This window comes from Lissotriton vulgaris, chromosome 11, assembly GCF_964263255.1.
Source record: "Lissotriton vulgaris chromosome 11, aLisVul1.2, whole genome shotgun sequence".
Classification (NCBI taxonomy): Eukaryota; Metazoa; Chordata; class Amphibia; order Caudata; family Salamandridae; genus Lissotriton; species Lissotriton vulgaris.
Genome location: NC_141699.1, coordinates 935,747,452 through 935,774,386, shown reverse-complemented (window position 1 = coordinate 935,774,386; position 26,935 = coordinate 935,747,452). Strand labels below are relative to the sequence as shown.

At 42.1% G+C, this 26,935-nt stretch overlaps 1 protein-coding gene across 2 annotated transcripts in view; it reads right to left on the bottom strand.

The window, feature by feature from the left end:
• The window catches only part of LOC147683705 (mast cell carboxypeptidase A-like), a 193,770-nt gene that overhangs the window by 103,233 nt on the left and 63,602 nt on the right, over positions 1-26,935 (bottom strand). For both annotated transcript variants that reach the window (XM_086944893.1, XM_086944894.1), the window contains exons 7-8: positions 14,435-14,545; positions 7,682-7,772 (exon numbers count right to left, since the gene is read on the bottom strand). In XM_086944893.1, the coding sequence (XP_086801019.1) occupies positions 7,682-7,772; positions 14,435-14,545 (202 nt within the window). The remainder of the gene's footprint in view (positions 1-7,681; positions 7,773-14,434; positions 14,546-26,935) is intronic.

Sequence of the window (26,935 nt, the reverse complement as noted above, 5' to 3'; positions counted from 1 at the left end):
CTTCCTTGCACCTACTACCAAAAGGTGCCAACAACTCAACAAAAAGGGTGGGTAAACACAATTATAACAGTCAAAAGAAATATACAGCACACCCTTATATTTATCTCAAAAGTCCATAACTACGTATAGGACAAATTCGATGGCTTCATGTATGGTACGCCAATGATCATATACTGTTTCTTTTGCACTATTGATTTATCCAATTCCTTCAAATGTTTTCAAAAAGCAGAGTCCACATCACTGGATTTTCCTCAAAGATGTGATTCTTTTTATTATTCCTTGATGATACATCCCAAAACAAAAACTGCCAACACGTGTTTCGTCTTCCCTTAGACTTTTTCAAGGCAAAAGGCGAACTGTTCCTTGATCAAATAGTGTGTCCTTTAGCCAGTTGGAGTGGTTTCTCAAACAACGGTCCAAGATTTATCCTCGCAACTTTTCTGATAGCCTCACCACCTTGCAGTATCAAAGGTAAATGTGACAGGTCTAATTGTTATCACCTCAAGGTGACAAGAATTCCCCTTACAAATGCATCTAAATAATTTGACCAGCAAATCACGTCTTTCCGGAAAACCCAGTGATGTGGACTCTGCTATTTTGAGATAAATATAAGGGGGTGCTGTATATTTCCTTCGACTGTTATAATTGAACTTGGAAGGTTAAGCAGCAGATGAGCTGCCACATTCTACATCCTCTGTAGGCTCTGCATTGTGAGACTCCCATACACAGTACATTGCAATAGTCTAGTCTACCAGAGCCTGGACTACTGACTTTTGAATGGCTTCTAGTAGAAACTTTAGGATCTTTTTAGAATTTTCAGAATCCTGAAACATTACCATGCTAGACTGCTGATCTGACTGTCAAAAAAGAGACTTGCATCAAACCAAATGCTGAGGGTCTTAACTTAACTTTTGCCTTGGGGACAGGCAGTGGCCCAAGTGACTCTAGCCACGTAGCAGAGTACCAGACTGTTGGTTGCTTCCCTAGAATAAGAACCTCGGTTTCTGAGACACCTGCAAACTGTGGTTCTGTAGGAAGAGGCTAGCCACTGAAAGGCTTTGGCTCCAATAACATAATTCCTCAACCTTCTGAGCAGGAGGCCGTAGGACATGGTATCGAAGGCGGCATTGAGATCAGCATTATCAGTGCAGCAGTCTTATACCATACACAATCTGCCTGAGGTATTCAGAGGCTACCTGCAGTGCAGATTCTGTGTTGAACTGCAGATGAAAATACAACTGGGTCTTGTGGAGCAGTTCCCTGGCCTCGATGTAGCTCAAAATATGTTTATTTTTATACTTATCGGCCACTTTAGAAAAGAAGGGAAGCAAAGAGATATGTCTAGAGTTTTCAGGCTACATGGGGCCCAGGAGTAGAACTCTGATAGCATATTTCCAGCTCATGGGAACCTGATCTAGCGCCAATGAGTTATTAAGAATGTCACAAAGCACAGACAGTATTACCTTCATCCCTTGCTCCAAGATAGTATGCAAGCAGGGTCAGATGGCAAGCCTGACTTAACCTTTGTCAACAGAGGAAGAAGGCCCGCCGTGGTTAAAGAGGTAAAGATGGAAAATATTGCCACATCATCAGTGGATGGTTCAAAATAGACTTAATGACATGGGGCATCTCTGACTGCATACGGAAATGTAGCATAGATAGCAAAGGCTTTGTCAGAGAAAAACTGAGTGATTGAGTTGCAACCAGCTGCTGAGGAAATAAAAGACACTGGCATGTGGTCCAATAAGGATAGCAATATTATGATGAAGAACATTAACCGTGAGGAGTACATCCTTCACAACGCGGTCAAAACACAGCGGTGCCTTTATGACGCGCCTTTTACAATGCAAGTCGTTACCACGACTTGCGTTGGAGGGCGCTCTAGACTAGGAAATAGCAGATTTACTATTCCAACACCTACCCTACTGTACGTAGGCTGGAGTTGGAATAGTAAATCTTACTATTCCTAAGTCCAGCACCCTACAGCGCAAGTCGTGGTAACGACTTGCGTTGTAAAAGATGCGCTGTGATGTACCGCAATCATTTTGATCAGGTTGTAACATTATACAACCAACCAGGAGGAGTTTTGAGCCTGCTTATTTGTTTCCACGTAGAAATTATGTGGTGCAGCCCTGATCTTTTCATGATAATCATTTAAGACTCCAAAATAATTGTCTTGAACATTAGAGGGTTAAAATGTTTACACCAAACATGATCTAGTTGTTTTCAGGACTTTTTAACAAAAGTAGCTCCTCATCAAACCATTCTAGTGAAGGTTTAGTGCATCTGACCAAATAGTTAATAGTGGGTGCAATTTGACCAAGTGCCCCCATTATCTATCCCTCCAGTTATACATTACCTGTATCTACACAGTCACTCATGTGGTCTATGCCAACAACTCTGTGAAAGCTGCAGGCATAACCTTGGTCCATTCCCATATTTTAACCTGTTTGCCATCATTAGATGCTTGCCTTGGTGTAGTCAAAAACACCTGGGAAGGTACAGCACAATGATCTGCCCAAATAAGAGGAATTGCTGGATCCGCTTCCAGCTTGTTAGAGTTAGAAAAAAATGGGATACGGCTTATGTGTAGGGGTTTGTACCAGCTGAGTAAACTGAAGAGCTTCCAAATCTGTAATGAGAGTGTCCACCATCCAGAATGTTTCATCCTCCAAGTGAAGATTAAGATCCTCTATGACTATAAAGGTGGCATTTCATGTGGGGAGCGGCAGTGAAATTGAAGCTGTACCTGGGGTGATAGATCAAATGTTTGCTAGAGTGAAGTTATTGGATAGGGCGATAATAAAAAAGGCTGCCTCACAGCCTACAAGCATTGTCTCCGTAAATGTACAAGGGATAGTCTGTTTAAAAATATTAACTATCCCCCCTCCCCTTTGTACCTGTCTATCTAGCCTGACAAGCTCATTTACTTGGGAGATGCCGGTAAGTAAATCAGGCTATGAACTACCTGTTATCCACGTCTCGAGTAGAAAAATGGCGTCTGGCTGATGGTCAGTCAGAAAGTCAAATAGCTCTAATTGGTGCATAACTAAGGAGTGCCAGCTGAGCAAATAGCAGCGTGCCATCAGAGGGGGTGGCAAAACCTCCGAAGGAGCTATGAACATGAACCCACACTTCCTGCAGCCCGATAACTCTTGGGATAAATTCAGAGAGTGACAACACCCTCTTTAGATAGTGGAAGTCATTTGCAATAGGTCAATATTGGTACAGTGCCTGATAGATGACCCCACGCGAGCAGGGGTCCTGGACCCTGGTGCCTTCCAAGCGCAGACTGGCACAGAAGGGCTTGCCTTAGGCATGCCTTTGGCACATCTGCACCGGCATCAGCAATTTATGGCTGTTAATGGGTAGTAAAGAAATCGCTAACCCACAGTATGGCAGCAGGTCTACTTGGAAGTGTGTTAAATGCTAAAATATAATGAGACCTTTCTCCACACAGACAGATTCGAGGGACTGCAGAAGACCGGAAAGCGTGACAGCCTGAATTAAAATTGAGCCATGACCCAATGAGATCAATTTCACACAGCAGTGCAATAACAATTTTTAAATACAGAATCTTGCCTGAGTTGAACCTGTGCATCTGCACCAGCAATTTAGGACTGTTAATGGGAAGCAACTAAACTGTTAACCCATAGTATGGCAGCAGATCCACCTGGGAGTGTGACAAATACAAACAGCCCAGAGGGACTGCGACGGACCGGAAAGGGTGATGGTGCAAATTAAAGGTGAGCCGTTACTTATTTAGATCAATTTCACACAGCGCATAGTGCAATAAAGGTTGAACAAAATAAATTCTTGCCTGACTTGAAGCCACACTTCTGTGTCGGCCTCAGCAATCTATGGCTGTTAATTGGTAGCAACTAAACCGCTAACCCACAATATGGTGGTAGGGCCACCAGGAAGTGTGGCAAATACAAAAATACAAACAGAGTTTTCTCTGCACAAGCAGCCCCGAGAGACAGTGGTGGACTGGAAAGCATGACAGAGCAAATTAAAAGTGAGCCATGACCCAATTAGATCAATTTCACACTTCGCAATAACAGTCTTAAAACACAGGATCTTGCCTGAGTTGAAGCCTAAAGTTCACACTGCCATCTGCAATTTATACAGCAATATCAGTATGTAACTTTGGATCAAGATAAGCCATTTCAGTTGCATTTTCAATTGTATGTTTGATTTTCTTGAAACCTCACCACATTCTGAGGGCAATTGGAAAGGAACATTCTTTTTTTCAACTCTCTCAATGGGGGCAATTACTGTGGCAAAATCACAATTGTATATGGGGCAATAGCTGATCATGCCAAAGAAGGGACGCAGCATGGTTACATTTTACTGGGGACAGGTGGATGACAATGTTTGTACTTTTTTCAGAGTCAGGAATCATTCCCCCGTCAGATAAAATATGCCCAAAAAATGTGAATTTGGTTTGTGAAACGCACACTTTTTTGCATTAACCTTGAGACCTACATCGGCGAGCAAATGGCATACTTGACTAAGAGCTTTGTCATGTTCTTTTCGTGTGATCCCAAACACTAATACATCATCACTATAATTAAAAGCATGTGCGATAGGTTAAATTACTTGGCAAATGACATCGTGAATGATCTCTGCATCTGAAGACACACCAAACCTGAGTCTTTTACATCTGATCAAACCAACATGAGTTGAAAAATTAGTAATGTACCTACAGTTCTCTTCCAGTTCAAGTTGATGGTAACCTTTGATCAAATCAAGATAGTAGAATACTTTTGCACCATTCTTCTGTAATCACGTCCACTATGTATGGATCTGGATGTCTTTCTCTCTTGACTGCTTTGTTGGCCTGGTGCATATCAACATAAAAGTGCACTGCACCTCCACTGTCTCTTTTGGCACTACTACTATGGGCAAAACCCATGGTGTCAGACCTGTAGAGAGATTGATGACGTCATGGTTTAATAATGTTTCTAGTTCTTTCTCAATGGCCTCCAGTAAATGAAAAGCAATTCGACTGTGTCGCTGAGCAACAGGACTAATGCCCTCATTAGAATGAAGTTGCACCATCATTGTCTTCAGTTTCCCTAGTCCATGAAACAATGACGGGAACTGACTCACTATTTCAGAATGTGCATTCAGGTTGTAGTTGATGGATATCAGTCCCATTTCAGCAGCAGTGCTGAAAGAGAGTTGACATGCGCTTGCTGGAGTACCTTGGAGAGCGTGAATTGGTTCTTTTACTGTTTTTTTCTTATGCCTCATGGTCGCTACAAATGACCCTTGACTTTGCAATGGCATGGAGGCAGCCCATGTGTACACATTTGTTTTCAATGGCTTTAGAAGTGGTACCAGCGACAGTTTGTTGTACTTTTCTGCCAGCATAATCTTGATCAATGTACCACTGTTTATAGTGAAAGTTGTAGGGCAGCCATTCACCTTAAGCATGATCTTGGAGCATTGGCCAAATAAGTTTGGTCACTTTATGTGGCAAGCTCTCTTTGACTTGTGTTCTTCTTTGCAAGCAGCCAGTCTTACATAGGCATGTGTTTCCGCAGTCGATATCGCCATTGCACATCCATCTTCTTCACTGTTGCTCGATGATGATTCCAAAGAACCCTTGGAAGATTAATTTGTTGATGATCGACTTTGTTTAGTCTCTACTTGCCTCAATTGATGTTGATGTTTGGCCTTGGAGGCGTTGCTAGAACGCTTAAAACATTCTGGCATAAATTGTCTCTTCTCGTTGTGATGGACGTAATCTCCTTTGCTCTGCAAACTGTTATGAAATGGTTTTCATTCCCACAGCCCTTGCATATCTGACCAATGCTGGTACATTTACTTTTGTGTGGCAGTGAGAATCCACATCAGAAACACAATGTATTTTTCTTCTAAGACCTCATATTCTGGGCTTCCACTTTGGGTTTCTGCTTACTTTTCATGATCAATGCTAATTCATTTTGGGTTGTTCCAACTTCCATGTCAGTAGCCTGTCAATCTGCACATTCCTCGGTTCTCACAGCCAGGAGTACATTTTCTAGACTTATTGTCTCTCTCAGCATGCAACATCGGAATGAATTCATCTATCATTTCACAAGCTCGTTGTCCTGCCTGGTTGAAAATGTACCTTTCATAGTTGACATTCGGCATTGGATTGAACTTGGCTTCCAACATTTCCTTGATTTGATGGTGCAATATTTCATAAGTTTGTGGTATTTTCTTTATCACTTCTTTCACTATTATTTGATGATCTTTTTGCCATAATTTCTTCCCAAGCATCTATAAAGTCACCAAACTTTTCAATCCATGCAGTCTATCGGTGGCAAGATTCTGGTTTTAGGCAATGTCTAAAGGGGGTGGTGGTGGTTTCTAGAATTCAGCTGCACAGTATTTGGCACTCTTTTCTGCAGCCATTGGAGACCTTCAATTTCTTGAAGACCTTTTGAGTTGTGCTGAATGCCACCAGCTGCCTTTTTAGTAATTTCTGCAGGGCTCAACAGTTTTGTAAACACAATCCCTGGGTTTTCGTTTGAGTTGCCTCGACAGATTTTGAGTTTGTAAGGAGCACTGCCTGTTCTTCGGTGGTGAGTAGGCATTAATTTTTTATACCTGATTGCCACTGTCTTTAGCGTTTCTTTGCACCTGGTGATCTCTGCCTTTAGTGCTTTCTTGCACCAGGGTGTTGCTTCCTTTGGTGTTTCTGCTTGTAATGGAAGATGGCTCTGTGTTACATTGTGGTGCAGTATCCCTTCTTTCGGTCTTACCAGTAGGTTTCTGGTGGGCATTCTGATGGTGCTCCTCTGTAAGACCTTCATCTTCTTTGAATGCCTATTATGAGCTAGAATGGCTCATTAACTCCACATATTCCAACCGTAGCTTGCTTCATAAGGCACAAATGGCACGCACAAGCAGTTTTCTGGACATTGGCAGCCTCTTAGGGCGAGCAGTCTCATTTCTTTGGGGCATGAATCCCCTACTTGTCGCCGGTTGTCATATCCACCCCTGCTCTGGACCACACAAATGAAATGCACGTCTTTATTCTTCAACATGAAACCAGTAACTGAATGCACTGTGTCAAAGACTTTATTGACAAGTCTCAGACACACCCACATATCTCCCAATTAATTATATACCTTTTTAGGGAATCATCCTTGTACCATAAGGGTCCTACTGCACATAATCACAGAACACCACACCTGAGTACTTGCTTTGTGCCATCAAAATTACCTCAACATTCCATGGACCAGATACCCATGATCATGAATGTCTGATGGCAACCACCCCTCCCCCAAATATAGTGCTAGGATTGCTTGCATCACTTGCTCACACAGTACTCTTTCCGTTTAGTTCCATTCAGTTTCTATTTTGCTGGCTATTCGCTAGCCCAAATCTCAGATCTCTCAAATGTCTGCCTCTAACCTGCAGGTCTACTTTAGAGTACATTTATCAACTAATTGTCCCGGCTGCAAAAAAATAAATATCTGGTACTCTTTCAAAATTATTTTCCACAGGTTTTGCTCACAACATCAGCCTTGCATAGTTATCACTTCTTAAACTGGTAACAGTGTTGGTAACAGTGATGAAACCAAAAATACAGGAAATGTAGTGTCTACAGGAGAATAGATGTTTCTCAGTTAAGTTGTCTAGATTGTCATTAGATTTGTCCTATGCATCTAGAACTACTTACAGCCCCATGCTTCATCAAAGTTTCTGTTAAGGTCAGTTCCCATGCAGTCACTTCCAGGATTTTTTGAACGATTCTTTCTCCAAAGGCGATCCTAAAAATGTAACCAATAACATTTCTGTCAGTGTTTGTAGATTGACTTCAACCAATAACTCTGCAGGTTAACATTTTTGAGTAGACAGAAAATAGTTCTCTAAAGTCATGCTACTCATTGCCTGTCTCTTTGAAGCATGTGGAGTAAACTCTGCAGCATCTCATTGTTTTGTTAATTCCTAATTTGCAGTCATTGAGATGCTGAGCCTCTTCTAAAATAATTCTGTTTGTCCAGCATGGTGAATCATCAAAGTAAGCGGCAGGAGTAGATGCTCTTTTCTGGTAATGTTATTGAGGGCATGCCTCATGTGGAAGAAAGGAGGACTTTAGCAGAGGCCTAACATTTGAATTACCTCAAGTAAATATCCACCAAATAGGAAGAGATCTCAGAGCCTCCTCAGAGTTTGCTCTGGAGGGTAGTTGTGTTTGATCTTCAGCGCCTGTGGATATATTCAAAACAGAATATCCCAAATTTAAATCTTATGACTGCAAAAACACACGCATATATAGGTATATGTGTGTGATGTGTGTCTGTGTGTGTGGGTATCTGTGTGCAGTGTTATTTGGATTTAAGGTATGATAAGTGCATTTATTAAATCCATTAACTGACACAAATGGAACTACTGAATACAAAGCAATGACCTTCTGTGTTAAATTTAACCCAATAGTTTCTTAGTTGCACAATATGCAGCCCTGGCCTTAAATCCCAGCCCACCCACTCGACCAAAATGTCTGAGCTACGGCCGATCACTTCAATTTGATTAAACCTAACTTCAGTTTGAGAGCACATTGAAGTATTTCAATACAAGATGTGGTTCTACAAACATTTCACCTATAAATGATTATTTGTTTGGTTTACATAAAATAGTCTTGCTTCACATGTAATAATAATTCTGGTTACATAACTAGAGAACATGACTAACTAACACATTTTGAGTAACTTGTGTTAGTGTCATAAGAAGAAGGGGGTATTCTTGAATGTTTCAAGTTTAAAAAAAATATTACTTTCGAAAAATGTTAGTCAATTCAGTGATTATATTGTATGTACTTAAATGAAACACTGAGAAATGCTGAAAAATAGTTTTCATTGTTAAGTCGTTATATTTTTTGATTACATTTTTCCTCTGATATAGATCTTTTGATGACTTTTCTCTTTGAGCAAGCCATACCACATATCAAGGTTGTCTGTTAACGCCCCACCCATAAATGTATAGTCTCCCTTTTCCTTATTAGCTGTACCCTACCACAGTCCCATAAAGTGAATGCTGCACAGTTGTGTTAGGAAGGGTAAACCATGTAAATGAATGAACAGGTGATTAAATAACTCAAAACTTTAATACATACAAAAAATGTGGTGCAACTATTTTTTGGGGTTCAACTCATACATTTTCACATCCTTGATTTTTCATGGAGACATTTCAAAGTCACCAGACATTAATGCATTGATTGCACCTCATAATACAGGTTGCGTTATAGCTACAATTCAACCATTCTTGGAAAAAATACATTAATCGCTTAGGTTTTTGGACACATTGGACCTTTATTCTTAAGACCTGTACAGACAACTATGACATGTTTTAAAATAGAGAGCAAGATAGGCAGGTAATATTCCAGCGTATGCTTAGTATTTTGCTTGGTTACATCTGTCCTCCTCAAAGTCTATTGATCTTTATGCTGCAACTGTTTCAGCATCATATAAACTGTGCACTTGTAGCATTGGGCTTTGACGTATTCAAAGGTTTACCATGTGAATTCAGAATGGACTAGTCTTGATGCACTACTGTTATCTCATGGATTGGGGTTTTCTGGTTGCATGCTGGTTTTCAAAAAACATACAAGACATAGAGTGGCATGCTCTGCAAGTTTTTCAATAAGATGGCAGCCAAATCCTCATGTGAAGCCTTCAACATCATAACGTTTTTTCTCTCATCCCCATGTCAGTTTTCTACAATTTCTCACTGGAAACCATTTGTAATTCTTTATCTGATATTTGTGCACAAAAATTGAAAACAGTTGTAAAACTTTTGCTCCAGAGCCCCTAAACCCTGAACACATGCAGTGTCTTGATAGAGTGAACACCCCTTTTTCAAACCTCAGCAACTTTCCTCCTCACACAACAGAATCCCCTCCAATCTGGATCTTCTATAGTCGACTTGGGAAATTGATTTAGAGTTTGGCAGAGTGTTACTCCATCACAAATTGTCCTTGTGCAAGAATGTAATGCATTTGCAAAAAGGGGGACCGAATATCTGTTATGTTTGTGGCGGTGTACCTGTCCACCAAACTGTAAATCAGGCCCTTTATTACTCTATAGAGTGATGATGCAATTTAACAAGCTAATACATGGTTAGATTATTCAGACCAGAACTCAAACCTCCAGTGACGGATATTGTGTGCTAAGTGGAGTGGAATGTGCATAGAACATGTAGACAAGTTGCTCTGAAGACTGTTTTTTCCCTCTTGCACTTCCAAATTATTCACTCACAGACTCTGATGACCGTGATGCGAGTGGGTTGATGCTTCTCCCTGCTGCACAAGCAGGTTTGTCTTCCCCCAAACATTTTGCCTTCACTCCTCCTATTTGTGCTGAATTAGTTTTTGTTGGCCCTAGGACTCTGTGGCCCTTGACACTGATAACTAGTACCAATGCACTTGTGCTCACCCTTAAATCATGGTACGCTATAGAATGGCCCCAGTAACTAAGGACAAACTGATTACAATTCCTTTTCCATTTTTTCTTATATGACCACGATCCTCACACCAAATTCATCCCTCCCCTCCTTTTCTCTGTCCTTTGGGCACCTCTTGTTTAAATTATGATGATTGAAGGTTTCATAAATGTGTCAAATGTTCTTTGATGTGGCAATGTGATTAAATAACATTCCCTCATACTAGACTCTTTGTAGATTCATATGTTCACTTGTATGTTTCTTTATTTTTAATCTTAGTTTGTCCTTAGTTACTGGGGCCATTCTATAGTGTATCAATTTTCACCCAGGTCCCAGTACCATTGGGTTTACCCCTCTTTATGTAAAACACCTTTATATCATGGTAAGATTGGCCTACACTTGATTGTCATTTTTAATTTACTTGTAAGACCTTAGTAAAGTGGAGTTCCATATACCTAGGACCCAGAAATGCTACTAGTGGGCCTAAGCACTGATTGTACCACCCACTTAAGTAGCCTTTTAAACATATCTCAGGCCTTCAATGCAGCTTGTGTGTGCAGGTTTAAACTGCAAGTTTACCCAGGCAAAATAAACCTTTTGCCAGGCCTAAACCTTCCTTTGTAATACATATAAGTCGACTCTTGGGTAGGCCATTAACAGTCCATAGGCAGGGTGCATAGTATTTAAGAAGTTGGACATGTATTTTTAAGTTTGACATGTCCTGGTAGTGAAAAACAGGAACAGCTGCTTGCATCAAACTCTTTGGCCAGGACAACAGTTTCAAAGTCGGGGTCTGAGGACTGCCTCAAAGTACAATTGATCTGAGCCCCACTTTATATAATTCTTGGACATCATAACATAATTTAGAGATACTTTTTTGGTAAAGGAATGCAGGCCTAGTCTTGGAGTCATAAATATTCCCACCTGATAGCAAATGCAGGTGGACTTCGACCTTGCATGCACACAATGAGGGCCAGTGGCTAACGTGTTCAGATGTCCGGCATGATGAGCGCATGTTCACTGTGTGTACTGTGTGTGCTGTGTTCTGATTGGCTGAGTGCTCCTAACTTCATGTGGCATCTAAGTTTATGGCGTTTTGGGAACGCCCACACCACCCCACCCCAGCCATGTGTACAGTATTAGGGTCAATCTCCATGGACCATTGACTTGTCGCTGCCCCTATCTGTGGAGATTGATCTGAGTTTGTCTGCTGGCTACATGCCACCCCACCTGTGACCAGTCAATCAGTAACCTTAGGCTAGGTTGTAGAGCTTGCCTAACTATGTATTTCTGACTTGGGGATGATGTAGTGGTCAGGTCGGGTGAATTCGACAAAAGTGATGCGATTTTGTTCAAATATACAAAAGTATCGTTGCATAAAGCATTACTGACTTTTTCAATATTAATGGTAACTGTAACAATATGAACCTGTCCTATCACAATTGATGCACCTAGATTAGCCAACAAGGTTATTGACTTTTAGTCATCATTATGAATAAGAAAATTAATTAATATGATCTTTATAATCATTAAGTAATGTGCAGTGGATCAATAAATGCAATGTGAGCAAATATGGGACTTGGGGAAGCAGCGGAGGCAGTGATTGATTAATTATTCATTGGGTTTTTTTGCTTCACATAAGTTAAATTTCCTAAGTTACCTGTATAGTGGGGAAACTGATTGCTTGCCGGGAAAGTAAAAGATATGCTGAAGAGACAGCCCTAACTCACCTGCACGCATATATTGTTGTCACTTCTGTGCCCCTGATGTTTGTATAACAAGGAAGTAATAGGAGATAATGGTTTTATAGCTACATGGCCTTGAGAAAACACAATTATCTCTTCATGTTTCCAACACTTACCTCCACTAAAATTTTATGTGTGTGATTTGTAGTTGCTACTACTAAGTTTCCAAGGTCTGAGGCAAGTAGTTAAGAAACTATAAATATATTATTGTTGTAGACTGAAGGGAAATATTGTTGTTATGCAAGAAACAACATGTCCTGATGGCGAAGCACACAAAAATAAACACTGCATGGGGGAATGTGGTACAATATTAAAATGCTACAGAAAAAAAGTGGTGTCTTGTTTCTGATTTCTAAGAAGTCTAAAAATGTTTGTTCTTAATTTAAAGTTAGATGAAGAGGGAAGTGCTATTCAAAAAAGTCACATTAGAGAAATGGTTGTATGTGTCATGAAATTATATGCGCCTACCACAGATCCATACTCAATGCCATGGGTGTTGGGTGAGGGAAGGTGTAGACAGGTTCCAAGCTAGCCCATATTTGTGTGTGGTCCCCGTTAATTTGACACAAGGTCATCAGAGGAAGGGACAGAAGAGTGAGCAGGCATAGGAAAGAGGTGAGGTAATGGTGGAATGGAAGTAGATAGGGAGAAAGGTAAGGTATGTACCAGAGGACAGCGGAAGGATCAGAGCGCAAGAAGCAGATTGGCAGCAGAGAGAGGAAAGAGTGGTAGCAGAAGGTGAGAGGTGACCAGTGGATCAACATTGCAGGGAAATAAGGTATTGTTAGGAGAGAAGGGAGGGGCAAATGGTGGACTAGATGGTGGGAGGGAGTGGTGAAAGAAAATGGAGTAGTGGGAGCAGTGGAATCAGAAAGGGTGGGTGTGTTTCGAGACACTAACTGTCAGATTTACTGCTGACAGTGATTGGTTATATTCCAACAACCCCTGCCCTCTCCAAAAGTGCTTGACCCAGCTGTACCCCACACACATAGCTCTCAACATCATCTGCAGAAATGTCCATCAAGAAAACTATGTAAAAAGGATTTTACACCACACATACAGACCAGACATCACCTTCAGAATGCCCATCAAGAAAACTGCTTAGATAATGGTTGAAATTGTCTATGAGATGATAAGGTCAAGCCATTCTGGTGACTGAAAACAGTGATTGGATCGGAACACACCCTGGTTAAGACCGTGATAGGGCATCAATGATATATTTCCTGTGGAGGCTTAGGCCAGACAAATAGGAAGGGTTGGAGATAAGAGGGATCGCATACATGTGCCACACACTTTTCAGGACAACTCTCTGTTGGTGTCTCCAAACATGAATGCTAAGATATAGATGAAGGTCCCTCCACTATCAAAGACCTACAGTTGTTGCAAATTCACCAGGCAGCCCCATTATAACCAACAGAACTACACCAACACCACAGCTGCCCCACCGCTTCCACCACAGCTGCACCCACCACCACAGTTATCGTCAAGACTGGAGTCACTACCACTGATCTGACCACCTCTATATTGGCCAGTCCTCTTAGGGCAAGGTGTGCCCATCAACAACATAAAAGGGGACATCTTCCCCATGAGCAAGGACAGTGATACAGGGAATCATGTGTCTTGGCAACATATAGTGATTGAGGGCAAAAGACCCACAGTGGGACAATGGCTCCTGAAGACACTGCTGCTGCACCTGTAATTGTGCAGGTCTTTGATTTCTAGCTATAACAAATAATGTAAAAAATATATAGTTAATTGAACACATGTTTAACATGCAGAGAGCAAACATTTTAGCTTAGTAATCAGTTGATGCTGCAGATATATTTTAATTTTAGCAGACACTAGAAGGTGCATTTCTGGCAATTACAAAATATCATAACAAATGGTATCATTTGGCATGTCAAAGAAATTTGAATTGATGCACAATGGGTGTTTAACAATTTCTGTTTTGGTTGGCATATAAAATGTGCTTGGGTGTTATTTGAAAATTCCTACTGTTAGAGAATTTACATAGCATAAACTAATTGAAATCTCTCGACGGGGTATAAAAATTGAATATCCAAAGTATTAGCTAGAGCACTTAATAGGAGACTCTCTGCTCAACAATTCTATAACAATCTTATTGGCTGTACTGACCATTTCCAACAACATCAGAAAGGTTTTTGCAATAAAATTCAAAACCTGATACAGTAGAGGTAAAAATAAATATAACAATGCATTAATGCTTTAAGCAAAAATGTATACTTTACCTCAGTCCATGTATATACATAGCCATCAATGTTCAGTACCGGAAGAACATAAAAAGACATTTTGTTCAAAAGATTGGTCAACGTTTTGTCCTTTCCATAATTTTCTGTGGCCTGAAAAAGCCCAAAAGAATTGTTATTTGTCACATGTAAATGTATTTAAATGCAGGTAAGCAAATCAATGTTCACTTCATCAAGAACGCTGTATTTATCTCCTGTCACGGGAACTTGTGTGCTATGTTTTGTTGAGCTAATAAGATATGCACTAATCAACAGTTATGAAACACATCTCTAAGGACACAAGCATGCCTGGCATGTGACATAGATTCTACCATACGGGCCATCATTCTAGGTTGACCATAATCCAGAGAGCAAATGGTGCGCCTAGTAAATGTGAATACCATTGGGTTCTATATTTACTTTGTGTGCAATGGCGGGCCATTTTGAGTATCTATCTGTTGGAAATTGCCCTCTCTGAAGGATCACCTCAACCTTGTTACCTTCCTCTGTAGCAGGGTTTCCGTTCTCCCACAGAACTGTGCACAGAGATCTAGAACCTCGGTGAGTTAGGGTGACCCAAAACTCACCTTTGTTTCAGAAATCCCCTTACCAAGCTAGCTACAGTGTCTCATCGGCAGTAATAACTTACCAATGACTTAGACAATCCAGAACATGAACTTAGAATACCTCAGGTATCGTGGAACACATGAACACTCTTTCGTTATATAATCATTACAAACCGAAACTGGGAGGCAGAGAACACACGTGCAAGTTTGAAATGTTTATTTTTCAATGCAACATTCTCAAACGCAGTATCTTATATAATATCAACATACATATTATAAAAATCAGAGTTAGCAGCATAGTCACTAATCCATAATAAGCAAAAGGTGATAGCATGCTATGATGCAAAGATCTATAGAATTCTGTATCACCTATATTTCGCGCACCCTAATTAGCATATTATATTATATCTAAGAAGGTCTCATCTGGGTTCTTAGCAGGGCGGACCCATACCTCTAATTCTCAGTAGGAGGAGATCACATCAACCGCTACCAGCTCTCAGCATGCGAAGCATCAAGTGTGTTGATTCATTCCCTGTAACTGTATCTTAAACCCGCGTGGAGCCCAATATTGGCAACAACATTATTTGTGTTATGACTAACGTGGTGCGAGGATCAGGCCTTCAGCAATCTTGTGTTAGGTTATTCTTAGAGTGTGCAGTTCTCAGTGTGCAGACAGTTGTACCAAGTGTACCAAGCACGACTGATACCAGTACAATAACATATTATTCTCTAATAAATCACATCTTTCGTCTAGGTTAGAAGCTACAATAACAATTAGGTGCCGTGTGCAAACCGAAGCAGAAAGAAAATATGGCGTTTAAACATTTAATAAGCACATGCTAACTTAACACAATATATAGAAACGTAGTAACCATATGACACCCCCCCAATGATCCGAGGACGGTTAAAAATCAAAAATATAAGCCAATACTCTATGAGAGGCAAGACATGAAAGCAGAGTTCAATGATATTGAGCCAAGCTAAATGTATGCAAATATATGTAAAAGTCAAAAATAAAATTTATGTATGAATGCCTATAGTGGCCACACAAAATATAAAAAGTCGAACTTAAGGCCTACTCTCAGTTAATAGGCCTAGAACATATGAAAAAATCGAATGTTCGTATTGAAAAAAGGCACCATTCAGAATTACTAAAAAGTCATGTGCCATAATGATGGAAGTCTTCAAAGTCACTCATGGTTGAATGAATATGCAAAATAGGTAGCTACAGCTTCCAACATGAAATCACTGTCATCATCCGAAAACAGTTCAGCCATCCAATTAAGCAATTGGAAAGAACATACGTGCTCCTCCAACACCGGTTCCTCTAGCAACATCAGAGGACAACTCAGTGGGTTCTCGAGAACGCTCTGTGCCAGAAAGTCATGCGCCGCTGCGAATATGTCCCACTGACCCATTAGTCCATGCATCGCTGCCACAGCCATAACCCTTTCGCCAGAACAGACCAGCTCGTGAGCCACTACGGGGTACATCAGCTGATCAAAGTTGACGTCAGGAGAAGTCGGTAAACAGAAACACAAATCAATGGCCCAGTCGAAATCACAGCTCAGGCAATGAAACACGGGCTGGACACATGTGAAATAGGAAAATCTGAAGGATAATCCAAAAGCCGTGCTTAAAGTCGCAAGCGGCAGGGATCCATAATAATCATGCATCCGGTTGCAAAACTGCATCAGTAGGGGCTGAGCGTTTCCTTGCGCAGGATGGGCATCCATGTTTTATAAAGTAAAATATCACCAGAACGCCTGCAGCCAAAGCCAGCAAAACAGGAAATCCGCCAAACAGGCTTGCGAATATAGAATGAAAGAACGCAGGGATAATACCAAATACTTTTTCAAATGTAGTCACGAGACCACTGCTAACCATTTTTAAAAAATGTGCCAGGCTCGTTGTGGAGGAGGCATTGAAGATTTGATGAACCAGCTCGCAGAAATGAGACGGTAAATCAGTACTTAAAAGTGCCTGTACTTAAAAGTGCCTGTACTTCTGTGCTTGTGTTTGCTATGTGAAGGACATAAGTTTCGCGGGCAGAGCTCAGGGACACCTGCTTTTGAGACAATAGGGCTCTTATACGGCCTAAACCATCGAACTCAGCTCTCAAGGTTGGTATTCTCGGCCAAATTAAAACATCTGAATTTCCATGCGTGGGCGGATATAACACATTCTTGCAGCAAACCACCCTTTCTGACACCGTAACCACATATACGATACCGGCCTCTAACCCACAACAAAACTCGTTATTCAAAAGCAAATAACTACCGTTGGACAACAAAGTGAACGTGGGAACTATTGCAGGAACTGGTGTCCCTTTCAAAACACAGGCCAAATTAGGTTTGTCCTGATTACAAGAACCATGCAACTGGATGTGTCTGCATATTAGTGAGCGGTCAGGCGATTGTGTACATTCTTCACCATTCAAATTCACTTCATTTCCCTCTTTTAGGCATCTATAAGTGTATGGTAAAGACCACGTCTCATGGAGAAAAGCACTGCCTAATGGTTCATATCGCCCTATAGCTATATATTTCATACAATTTGTAAGTTTATACGAAGCAAAAGGTAAGGTAATAACACCATGGATAGGCCATGTTGCAGCAGTCACTTCAGCCACAGAAAAAGGCAAGGATTCTAATTTTTCAATGTGTAGCATAGAAAATGTCGCATCTCTCATTGATAGCATGCGCTGTTTTTCAGTCAGATTAAATGGGGCAAATAGTGATGATACGTTCATAAAATTCCACGGCACTCGACCAGACTTAAGAGTCTGTAGTGTCCAAGCAAACTGCATCACAGAACGTAATTGATTTTGACCATGATATAAAACGGACACTTCATCATGTACAATGTCAACAACAGAAGACACAATATTGTTTAACGTGTAAATTCGGGAAGAAAGCGTGTTAATACTGTTATCAACAACTGCAAGTACCTTTTCTAAATTTGCTTGATCAATAGCTCTTAGGCGTTTAGCAGCCTCCACCTGGGTAACTTTCCAGATTTCATTGTAAATTGCATACAGCCATCGTTTAGATCTACCCTTAGCCGGGCCTTTTATAAAATCGTTCAAATCCACATTATCATTTAATTGAGACAGATGTAGTTTTACTGCAGTTAATGTGGAATGTTGTAACCAATTTTGACACAGCTTCCCCACAGAATAAGTTGTGACAGTATAGTCTTCTTCAAAACGCGGATCGGGCCTGACTTTTGTGAACCCTTCAGCCAAACCCATAAAACGGCGTTGGCAAGAATCAGCACTCTTTTGCCATACCAGCCAACCCTTGGAATCCAAACTGGAAATGTTAAAGGATGAATTGTGTAAATGAGTTTGCAACTCATGAATGGAGAAATCAGTAAAATTACCCCAACCTGTATATTCATCTAAATCTGGGATGGTCGGTGTATTTAATTTTTTAGAAGTAGCCAATCCAAAGCATGTTGTCTGGAAAATGGTCGAATTTAAAAACAACATGTGATTCGGGATGAGACATGCACGGTGCAAAGCCTCAGTGCCTTGTACCTGCCAATCTTTGGTACCCCAAACCGATTTAAGGTCAATTGTTCCTTTCCAAAACTCGTAGCCATCTATAGCCAACCTGTCTAGAAAGGACTTCGAATACAGCAATTTTGTATCGGTAAGTCTAACTTTGGAAATGGGCTTTTGTGTCAATTTAAAATAAAATGACTCGGGATTAGACTGATTAAAGTCTGTAAAATAGGTATATTTTTTCAGAAATGTATTGGAACTGCCACCGGATGGAGCAGGGCAATGTTCCCATTGTGTATTATTTACAGCAACCCTCCTGGAATTTGTCTTATGTAAAAAATGATTACCATAGTGTTGAAAACAAAACAAATCACCATAATTAATAGAATCTGTGTACAGATCCTCAGCATCGAAGGCAGCATAATACTTCAAATCCGAGAATAATGCTTCTACGGCCTGAATATCCCAATCATCAGAACGTATATTTTGTTTAATCACATCTCCCATGTTTACTCTAAGCACATTTGGAACATTAATCACTTCAGTGGGCCCATGTATCTGAAACCTAACCGCATCCCACACAATCCCATCAAGGACAGGCCAAGCAGTAATGTTAACTGTATTTAAGTTTCGTTTCAGTCTGTGCGCTGAATGTGAAGAGGAAAGACGGGCCAATGTTCCATTAAGGTACCGAATTCCTGTTCTTTCTTTAACGTAGTGACCATCAATCAGACGGAAAAAATAAAACACAAAACCAATTGACATAAAAAGATAAAATGAAAATAGGATCAACCAAATGTATGTCCAAGGGGGAATTAAAAAATGTTTTTTAAACAACGTGGCATATCTTGCAATGTTTGAGGGTTTCTTTGAAGGTTCCGAATCAGAGTCAAAAGAGAATCTGGACTGGTTGGCCAAACGGGTCTGCAAATCAGGCATCGATAAATCAGCAGGATAAGTATAGTTCAGCTCATCAATGTTAGTAACAGGAATAGTATTCAATAAAGGACTGGATATGGCAGGCATCTCGAGGGACACCTTCTGTTCTGCACCAGATGTTATTGCTAGTACAGAGTGCCTCACCATGGAAGGACAGGATACAGCCGGTGTCATGCTATGAAGAATCGGCCACCCTGTGTGTCTTGACATTGTCAATAGAAAGAAATCTGTTTTCCTTACGACCTGGAAGTGGTGGTAAAATGACTGTTCTTGTGCCCTTCACTCCAAGAACTCGAACCGGTGCTCGATATGAGGGACCAAACTCTTTCTTGTTATCGATCTTCTCTCGAACCAGTTCTCCAACTTGGGGTAGCCAGCCAACTACCGGGATCTGCAGCGCATCATCCGATGTGGAGGGCAAATTTTCCTTTGCAAGACTGTCTCTGGTCTTTTGTAGATTCTGTAAAACATTGCAATGTTCATCTACGTCAAAGGCCGTGGCCTGGGCCTTGTAGTCCAGCCCATCGAGGTCAGGTACATACATCTTGATACCAAAGAGCATTTCGTATGGGGTCCGCCCACCCAGAGACCTTCTAGGGAGATTATTAAGCGCACGCTGCACGCATATGAGGTGGGCTAACCAGTTACTGCCAGCGCCTATAACTCGAGCTGTCAAAGATTGCTTTAAGTCGCGGTTCATTCGTTCAACTACACTATTACCCTGGGGTCTGTAGGGACTCGAAAACTTGACTTGGACCCCCATCGAAACCATAGCATCCTTATATGCCTTAGAGGCAAAAGCCGGACCCTGATCCGAATGGAAGGTACCACAGGCAAAAATTCCCACAAAGACTCGCAAATCCTTAATGACAGTACGTGAATCAGCGCTTCGATGTGGCCATACCCACACAAAGCGTGTGCATGAATCTACTGCTACTAAGATGTACTTGTATGCAGTATCAGAAGACAATGGACCGCAGTGATCCAAATAAACGCATCCAAGTGGTTTATTCGAGATGTACAACTGTGTCTGAGGCGGACGCGCAGCAGTTGAAGGCTTAATCTGCTGGCAAATGTCACATTGAAGAACATATTTGCGCGTCTGTTTATACAGTCCCCTCCACCAGAACCTCTGTTGTAGCTGCGTTACAGTGGCTGAGACGCCCGCATGCGCAGATGCCACACCTTCATGAGCCGCTGCAATCAAAACAGCCCTGAGATCCGAGTTGGGAACTAAACGTTCGCCAACATCAGGGATTTTCACATAAGGAACCTTATCGGGACTTAAGTGGTATGTGTATTTAGAAGGGAACCCCGCAGGATATTTACTTCCCTTCTCCGTTGCAGCTACTGCTGCCAAGATGTCGTCATCTTTTTTGCTTTTGGACCTCGTGACTGCTGCAACTAAGTATTTTGATACTGCTGACTTCGCTGCTTCATCAGCAAGCAAATTGCCAACAGCGTGGACCCCCACGCGCTGATGACCGAGAGTATGAATCACAAAGACGAGTGGCAGCTTCTCTTTAAGTTCCGCCACTCGGACCCAGATCATTTTATGTTTTATTGTGCTACCTTTGGAATCACAAAATTCATTCTGAATCTAAAAGAACAAGTTTTCATTGTAAGACTGGACACAGTAGTAAGAGTCACTTACGATCAAAGTCGTCACACTAGGATCTACAAACTCCAATGCAAGCATTAGGGCACGAAGCTCTGCTAATTGCGCGGTGCAGTCCCCAAGCGTCTGCATGTGCACGACACTGGACTTGAACTCATCGTTCACCATGGCACCGACCACAATGGCGCAAGCGGAAACGTAGGCATGTTTAGAGCCATGCGCAACCTGCGCCGAACCATCAGTGTAAATGATGCAATGGAAATCCTCCAACGGCCGCATTGCTAATGGAGCAGGATGAACAAATTCATACTGTAAATACTCCTGCGACCGTAAAGTGGCGTCAAAAATAAACGTGACATCCTGGGACGTCAAGGATGCAGCCCATTGAATCCACTGAGGATGCAAAGCTTTGGAATTAGGTACACTGGCTTTCGTAACCGCCTCTAAGGTAGGACACGGGGTAACAACCAACATGCGTTTTCCTTGTGACAGGGCACGTTCCTTAAGAATTGCCATCTGCACAGCCGTTAAAACTTTCTCCACAGTGGAAAAACGCAATTCAGCCGAAGTGTACAAGTGTGACTTGTAAGCAATAGGTACTGTATCTCCCTCATTAAAAGTCAGGTACGTGAAACCCACCGCCCCAGGGATAATTCTTATCACCAGGTTGGTATGGTTATCACGAGTCTGTAAGTATTCAGAAGCGAGCAAATCAGCCTGCAAAGACTGCAGAATAGCCAAATGCTCAGGCAGCCAGCATGATTTGGAAAAAGATGGTTGTATCAAAGCATACAAAGGCTTGATACGCTGGGCATATTCCGGAATGTAAGTTCTCCCGAAATTCAAAAAACCCAACAGAGATTGTAATTTTTTCAGTGTTGTCGGAGAGCGCAACTGTGCGCACTTCTCCAGGAAATGGGGTGCTAAACCCTTCCCCTCATTGTTAAGCTCGTAACCTAGAAACAACACCGTGTACTCTGCCATGTGCGACTTTGCAAAGTTAAACTTGTAACCTATGTCAGCAAAGTTACAAATTATGCTATTTACTCGACACAGATAATCCCAAAGATCGTCGTCTATCAGATAAATGTCATCCACATACGAACAAGCAACTGGGTCGAAGCTCTCCAGAAGAGAGACAATGCGGGCGGAGAATACTCCAGGACTGTTCTTATAGCCCATTGGGAGACGCCGAAACTTTTTTTGCACACAGCCGCATGTAAAACTGGTCCATTGGGAACTTAGACCGTCTAATCTATGGGCATAAAAACCGTTGGAAATGTCAAGCGTGGTTTTGAACCGTTTACGCTCAAGACTATTCACGAACGCAGAGCCATGAGTATTCTGTACTGCGCAGTTACGGCAATGCGAGTTCAAATGCCTATAATCCAAAACCAAACGATATGAGCCGTCTGGCTTGTTTACAGTAAAAAGGGGGTTATTCATCGGTGACACACACGTTTCAATTACACCTTGATATTCCAATTGTTCAAGGATAGCCGCGACTGAAGCTTTGGCTTCACGCCGTATGGGATATTGAGGTTGAGGCTGTGGCTGTGACCGTAAAGGAATCTCGTGGCTCGGTGACAATTTATCCCAGCCACACTGATTGCGGTACACAGCCGGCGCAAGCGCCAGAGCCCACTCTTCTGCAAAATGCAGCGCTTCCACTCTCAGCACAGTGTGCGCGAAACAGGGCAGGATTACCTCCTCCCCTCGCGGAGCTGCGAGAACAAAAGGTGGGGGCCAGTCAGCCTCCGAAAGCAAAATGTCATATGTGGACGAGAGATTTTCCCAAAATACCCCTTTTACAGTTCGCTGCATGTCACCTTCAATTAACAGGACAATTTCAAAAAGACGTTCAGGGGGAGCAACATGCGTATCAGCAGTTTCAATCACAACATAAGTATCAGTCGCTGTCACCTTCAACAGTGGACGGAGGGCCTCTCTCACTATGGTAATCTCTGCTGCGCTGTCCAGCAAGGTCAGAGCCCACGTCAGATTCCGAAGCCGCGTTCTCACTATCTGGGGCATAACGATGCGCTGTCAGGGCGGCGACTTTCTTCGTGGCAAACTGAGGTCTCTTGGGCGTAGAGCCTTCCTGCTGCTTTCCACCGTTTCGCGGGCAGGGCTGACCACGTCCTTGCTGGCCACCCCTGCCCCTGCCGCCCCCTCCACCACCGGTTGACGGAGCCGATGAGTCCTGAAAGGAACAAGGAGAGCGTTGGTCAGAAGCCTGAAATCTCTCAGGCGATTTAATCATCGTGCGGTCGCGCAAATCATAAACACGATCCGACTGCGCAGGCAATGGAGACGCAGGAGCAGAAACCTGTGTTTGTTGTTGTTGTTGCTTACCCTGATTCTGCTTTTTAGGCCAATTTTGCTTCTTGGACTTTTGTTGACCACTAGTTTCCGATGTCTGGCCCTGGGGCTGTTTCTTCTCCTTATCAGGAAAAGCTTTAACCCCCTTCGCATTGCGGCCAACCATTTTGTAAGCAGCCACAATTATCTTTGCCAACTGTCGGGGTCGGTCGGCCTCTTGAACCAACGCCAATGCGTTAGCCACCTGAAAGTTCACTGCATCCCCCTTGACATTTGCAAGGATCAGATCGCAAACCACTTCAAACGAGCCACACAGGCGCATGCCCAATTCAACAGCCGCCTCTGGTCCGTGTTCGTCTTGAACACGTTTAAGGACTCCACCTAGATTGGTCACAGACGGGGAGCCATAGCACCTCGAATAGACCGCTGCAAAAGTTTTGCCCCAGGTCTCACAGTCAACAAGGTCAGGAGCCAGATCTTTCGGCAAACTCAGTGTAAGAATCCGGTGTTTATCACCCGGACTCGTATTGGGAAACACAGCTTCCAGCTGGCCGAATTTCTCAGCAAGCCAGAACGGAAAATCATCCTTTTCCTGGGGCTTTTTACCCATCACGGAATTCACCATGACCGGATTGATTTTCAGACCAGCATGTTCTGCACGAAGCTGTGCGCCCCCTAGGGGCCGCGTCCTGATCATTACGGCTAGTGTAATGAACAAGCGCTCTAATCACTGCCACCGCGACTTCATGAAGCCGCCGCAGATCAGCCACGTTACAAGTGGCGCGTAGAGGGTGAGGAGGGAATCCAGCCAAAGCGGGCCAAGGTGTGCCCGGAATGGACAAAGGGCCTAACCTCGAAGCGGACAAAGAGTGTGGTAGGGCGCCACCAAACCAAACTCCATGCTGCCAAGCATCAATAGGAACCTCCAGTGCTCTGTACGGAGCATACGCAGCCGGTACAGCCGAAGCAGTGTATGAATGGAACACTCCAGAATTAGCGTCCACCGCCGGAAATGTCACCCACGAATAAAATAGTTCGTACGGGTAAGCATGTTCCGCACTCACTACCAGAACGACAGCCAAGCCTTCCACAGGAACATCATACATCCGCAAATGGTCACGCACCGCAATGCGACTATGCTGCGGGATGTCCACGGCTTGTGCCATGTCAGCACAGGAAAGTGAAAACACAAAGATTACTTTGTTGCACAACTGGGTAGTAATTCAAAGAAACCTTTTACAGTTAGATTCAAGCTTGAAAATGACCTATTTCAAAAATAGGTAGGTTTTTCCGACACTGCCGTTTTCCGGAAACGGGAATGAAGGCGTTAAGGTTTGAATGTTATACTACTCGAGTGTCATGATATAAGACCAACCAACGTATGGGCGCCATGTAGCAGGGTTTCCGTTCTCCCACAGAACTGTGCACAGAGATCTAGAACCTCGGTGAGTTAGGGTGACCAAAACTCACCTTTGTTTCAGAAATCCCCTTACCAAGCTAGCTACAGTGTCTCATCGGCAGTAATAACTTACCAATGACTTAGACAATCCAGAACATGAACTTAGAATACCTCAGGTATCGTGGAACACATGAACACTCTTTCGTTATATAATCATTACAAACCGAAACTGGGAGGCAGAGAACACACGTGCAAGTTTGAAATGTTTATTTTTCAATGCAACATTCTCAAACGCAGTATCTTATATAATATCAACATACATATTATAAAAATCAGAGTTAGCAGCATAGTCACTAATCCATAATAAGCAAAAGGTGATAGCATGTTATGATGCAAAGATCTATAGAATTCTGTATCACCTATATTTCGCGCACCCTAATTAGCATATTATATTATATCTAAGAAGGTCTCATCTGGGTTCTTAGCAGGGCGGACCCATACCTCTAATTCTCAGTAGGAGGAGATCACATCAACCGCTACCAGCTCTCAGCATGCGAAGCATCAAGTGTGTTGATTCATTCCCTGTAACTGTATCTTAAACCCGCGTAGAGCCCAATATTGGCAACAACATTATTTGTGTTATGACTAACGTGGTGCGAGGATCAGGCCTTCAGCAATCTTGTGTTAGGTTATTCTTAGAGTGTGCAGTTCTCAGTGTGCAGACAGTTGTACCAAGTGTACCAAGCACGACTGATACCAGTACAATAACATATTATTCTCAAATAAATCACATCTTTCGTCAAGGTTAGAAGCTACAATAACAATTGGGTGTCGTGTGCAAACCGAAGCAGAAAGAAAATATGGCGTTTAAACATTTAATAAGCACATGCTAACTTAACACAATATATAGAAACGTAGTAACCATATGACACCTCCTCTTCTTTTTCTGACATTCTTTTTCTTGGCTTAGGACTCAAGGCACTTTCCCATTGCTGACGAGTGCTAAAGTCCACATGCTCGCTCCTCTAAACATATTATAATTTGTTTACACCTGTTTGACATGTTTGATTTACTTGTAAGTTCCTTGTAAAGTGAGTTTGCATATACCCGGGGCTTGTAAATTAAATGCTACTTGTAGGGCTGCAGCACTGATTGTGCGACCCTGAGAAGTTGCCTTTCAAGCCTGTCTCATGCCTGCCATAGCAGGGCCTGTGTGTGCAGTGTACTGCCACTTCGACTTGGCCTTTAGATACACTTGCCAAGCCTGAAACTCCCCTTTAATTGCACATAGGTAACCCCTAAGGTAGGCTCTAGGTAGCCCTATGGACAGGGTGCGGTAAAAATAAAAGAGGACATGCACTTTTAAGTTTTACATGTCCTGGTAGTGACAAACATCTAAATTAATTTGTCACTACTGTGTGGCCTACTCCTCCTCATAAGCAAGCATTGGGAATTTCTTAAACCACGTTTAGGCTGTAATTCATGATTAAAAAGGAGTTTTTGCATAATTTTTTATTTCTTTGGAATGGTGGTGATAAATCCTCTTTATTGGTAATGTGGAATTTAACACTACTATTTTAGAAATGGCACTTTTAAAAAGTGTGAAACAATACAAACACTTACTTGTTCAAAATGAAAATATAACACAAATATTAACTCATGACATAACTACATGTAAAAAACAAATATTGACACACCAATCATGGTTAACAAACAGGCAGAAGTGTACTGTTTTGTTTGGACTGAACACTAAAAACTGAATAATTGACATAGATGCGGTGCTTCTGCAGAAGGAAGCCTATCTGATTTTGAAATTCAATAGTGCCCTTACTGGATTAAATGAAATGACAGAATTATCCAGGGCATGACTTGTTTATCTCTTTCATTGTGGTTGACAGTTGAAAGAAACTACAGCGCCCACAATTCATTGTCGCTTCACAATTCGATCCCGAGGGGAGTCATGGCAAGCCCTTTGCCATTGGTTACCAAGTGTGATCATTGTGAGAAGTTGGCCTGATATGTGATGTTCGCTATTCTAGTGGGCACCCTGTATCAGTCCAAACAACCCTTATGGTGATGGTTGTAAAGTCAACCTTATAGACCAGCTATCCTAGTGGTAGCATGGACAAAGCAGTCTTAGGCTAAAACTTCA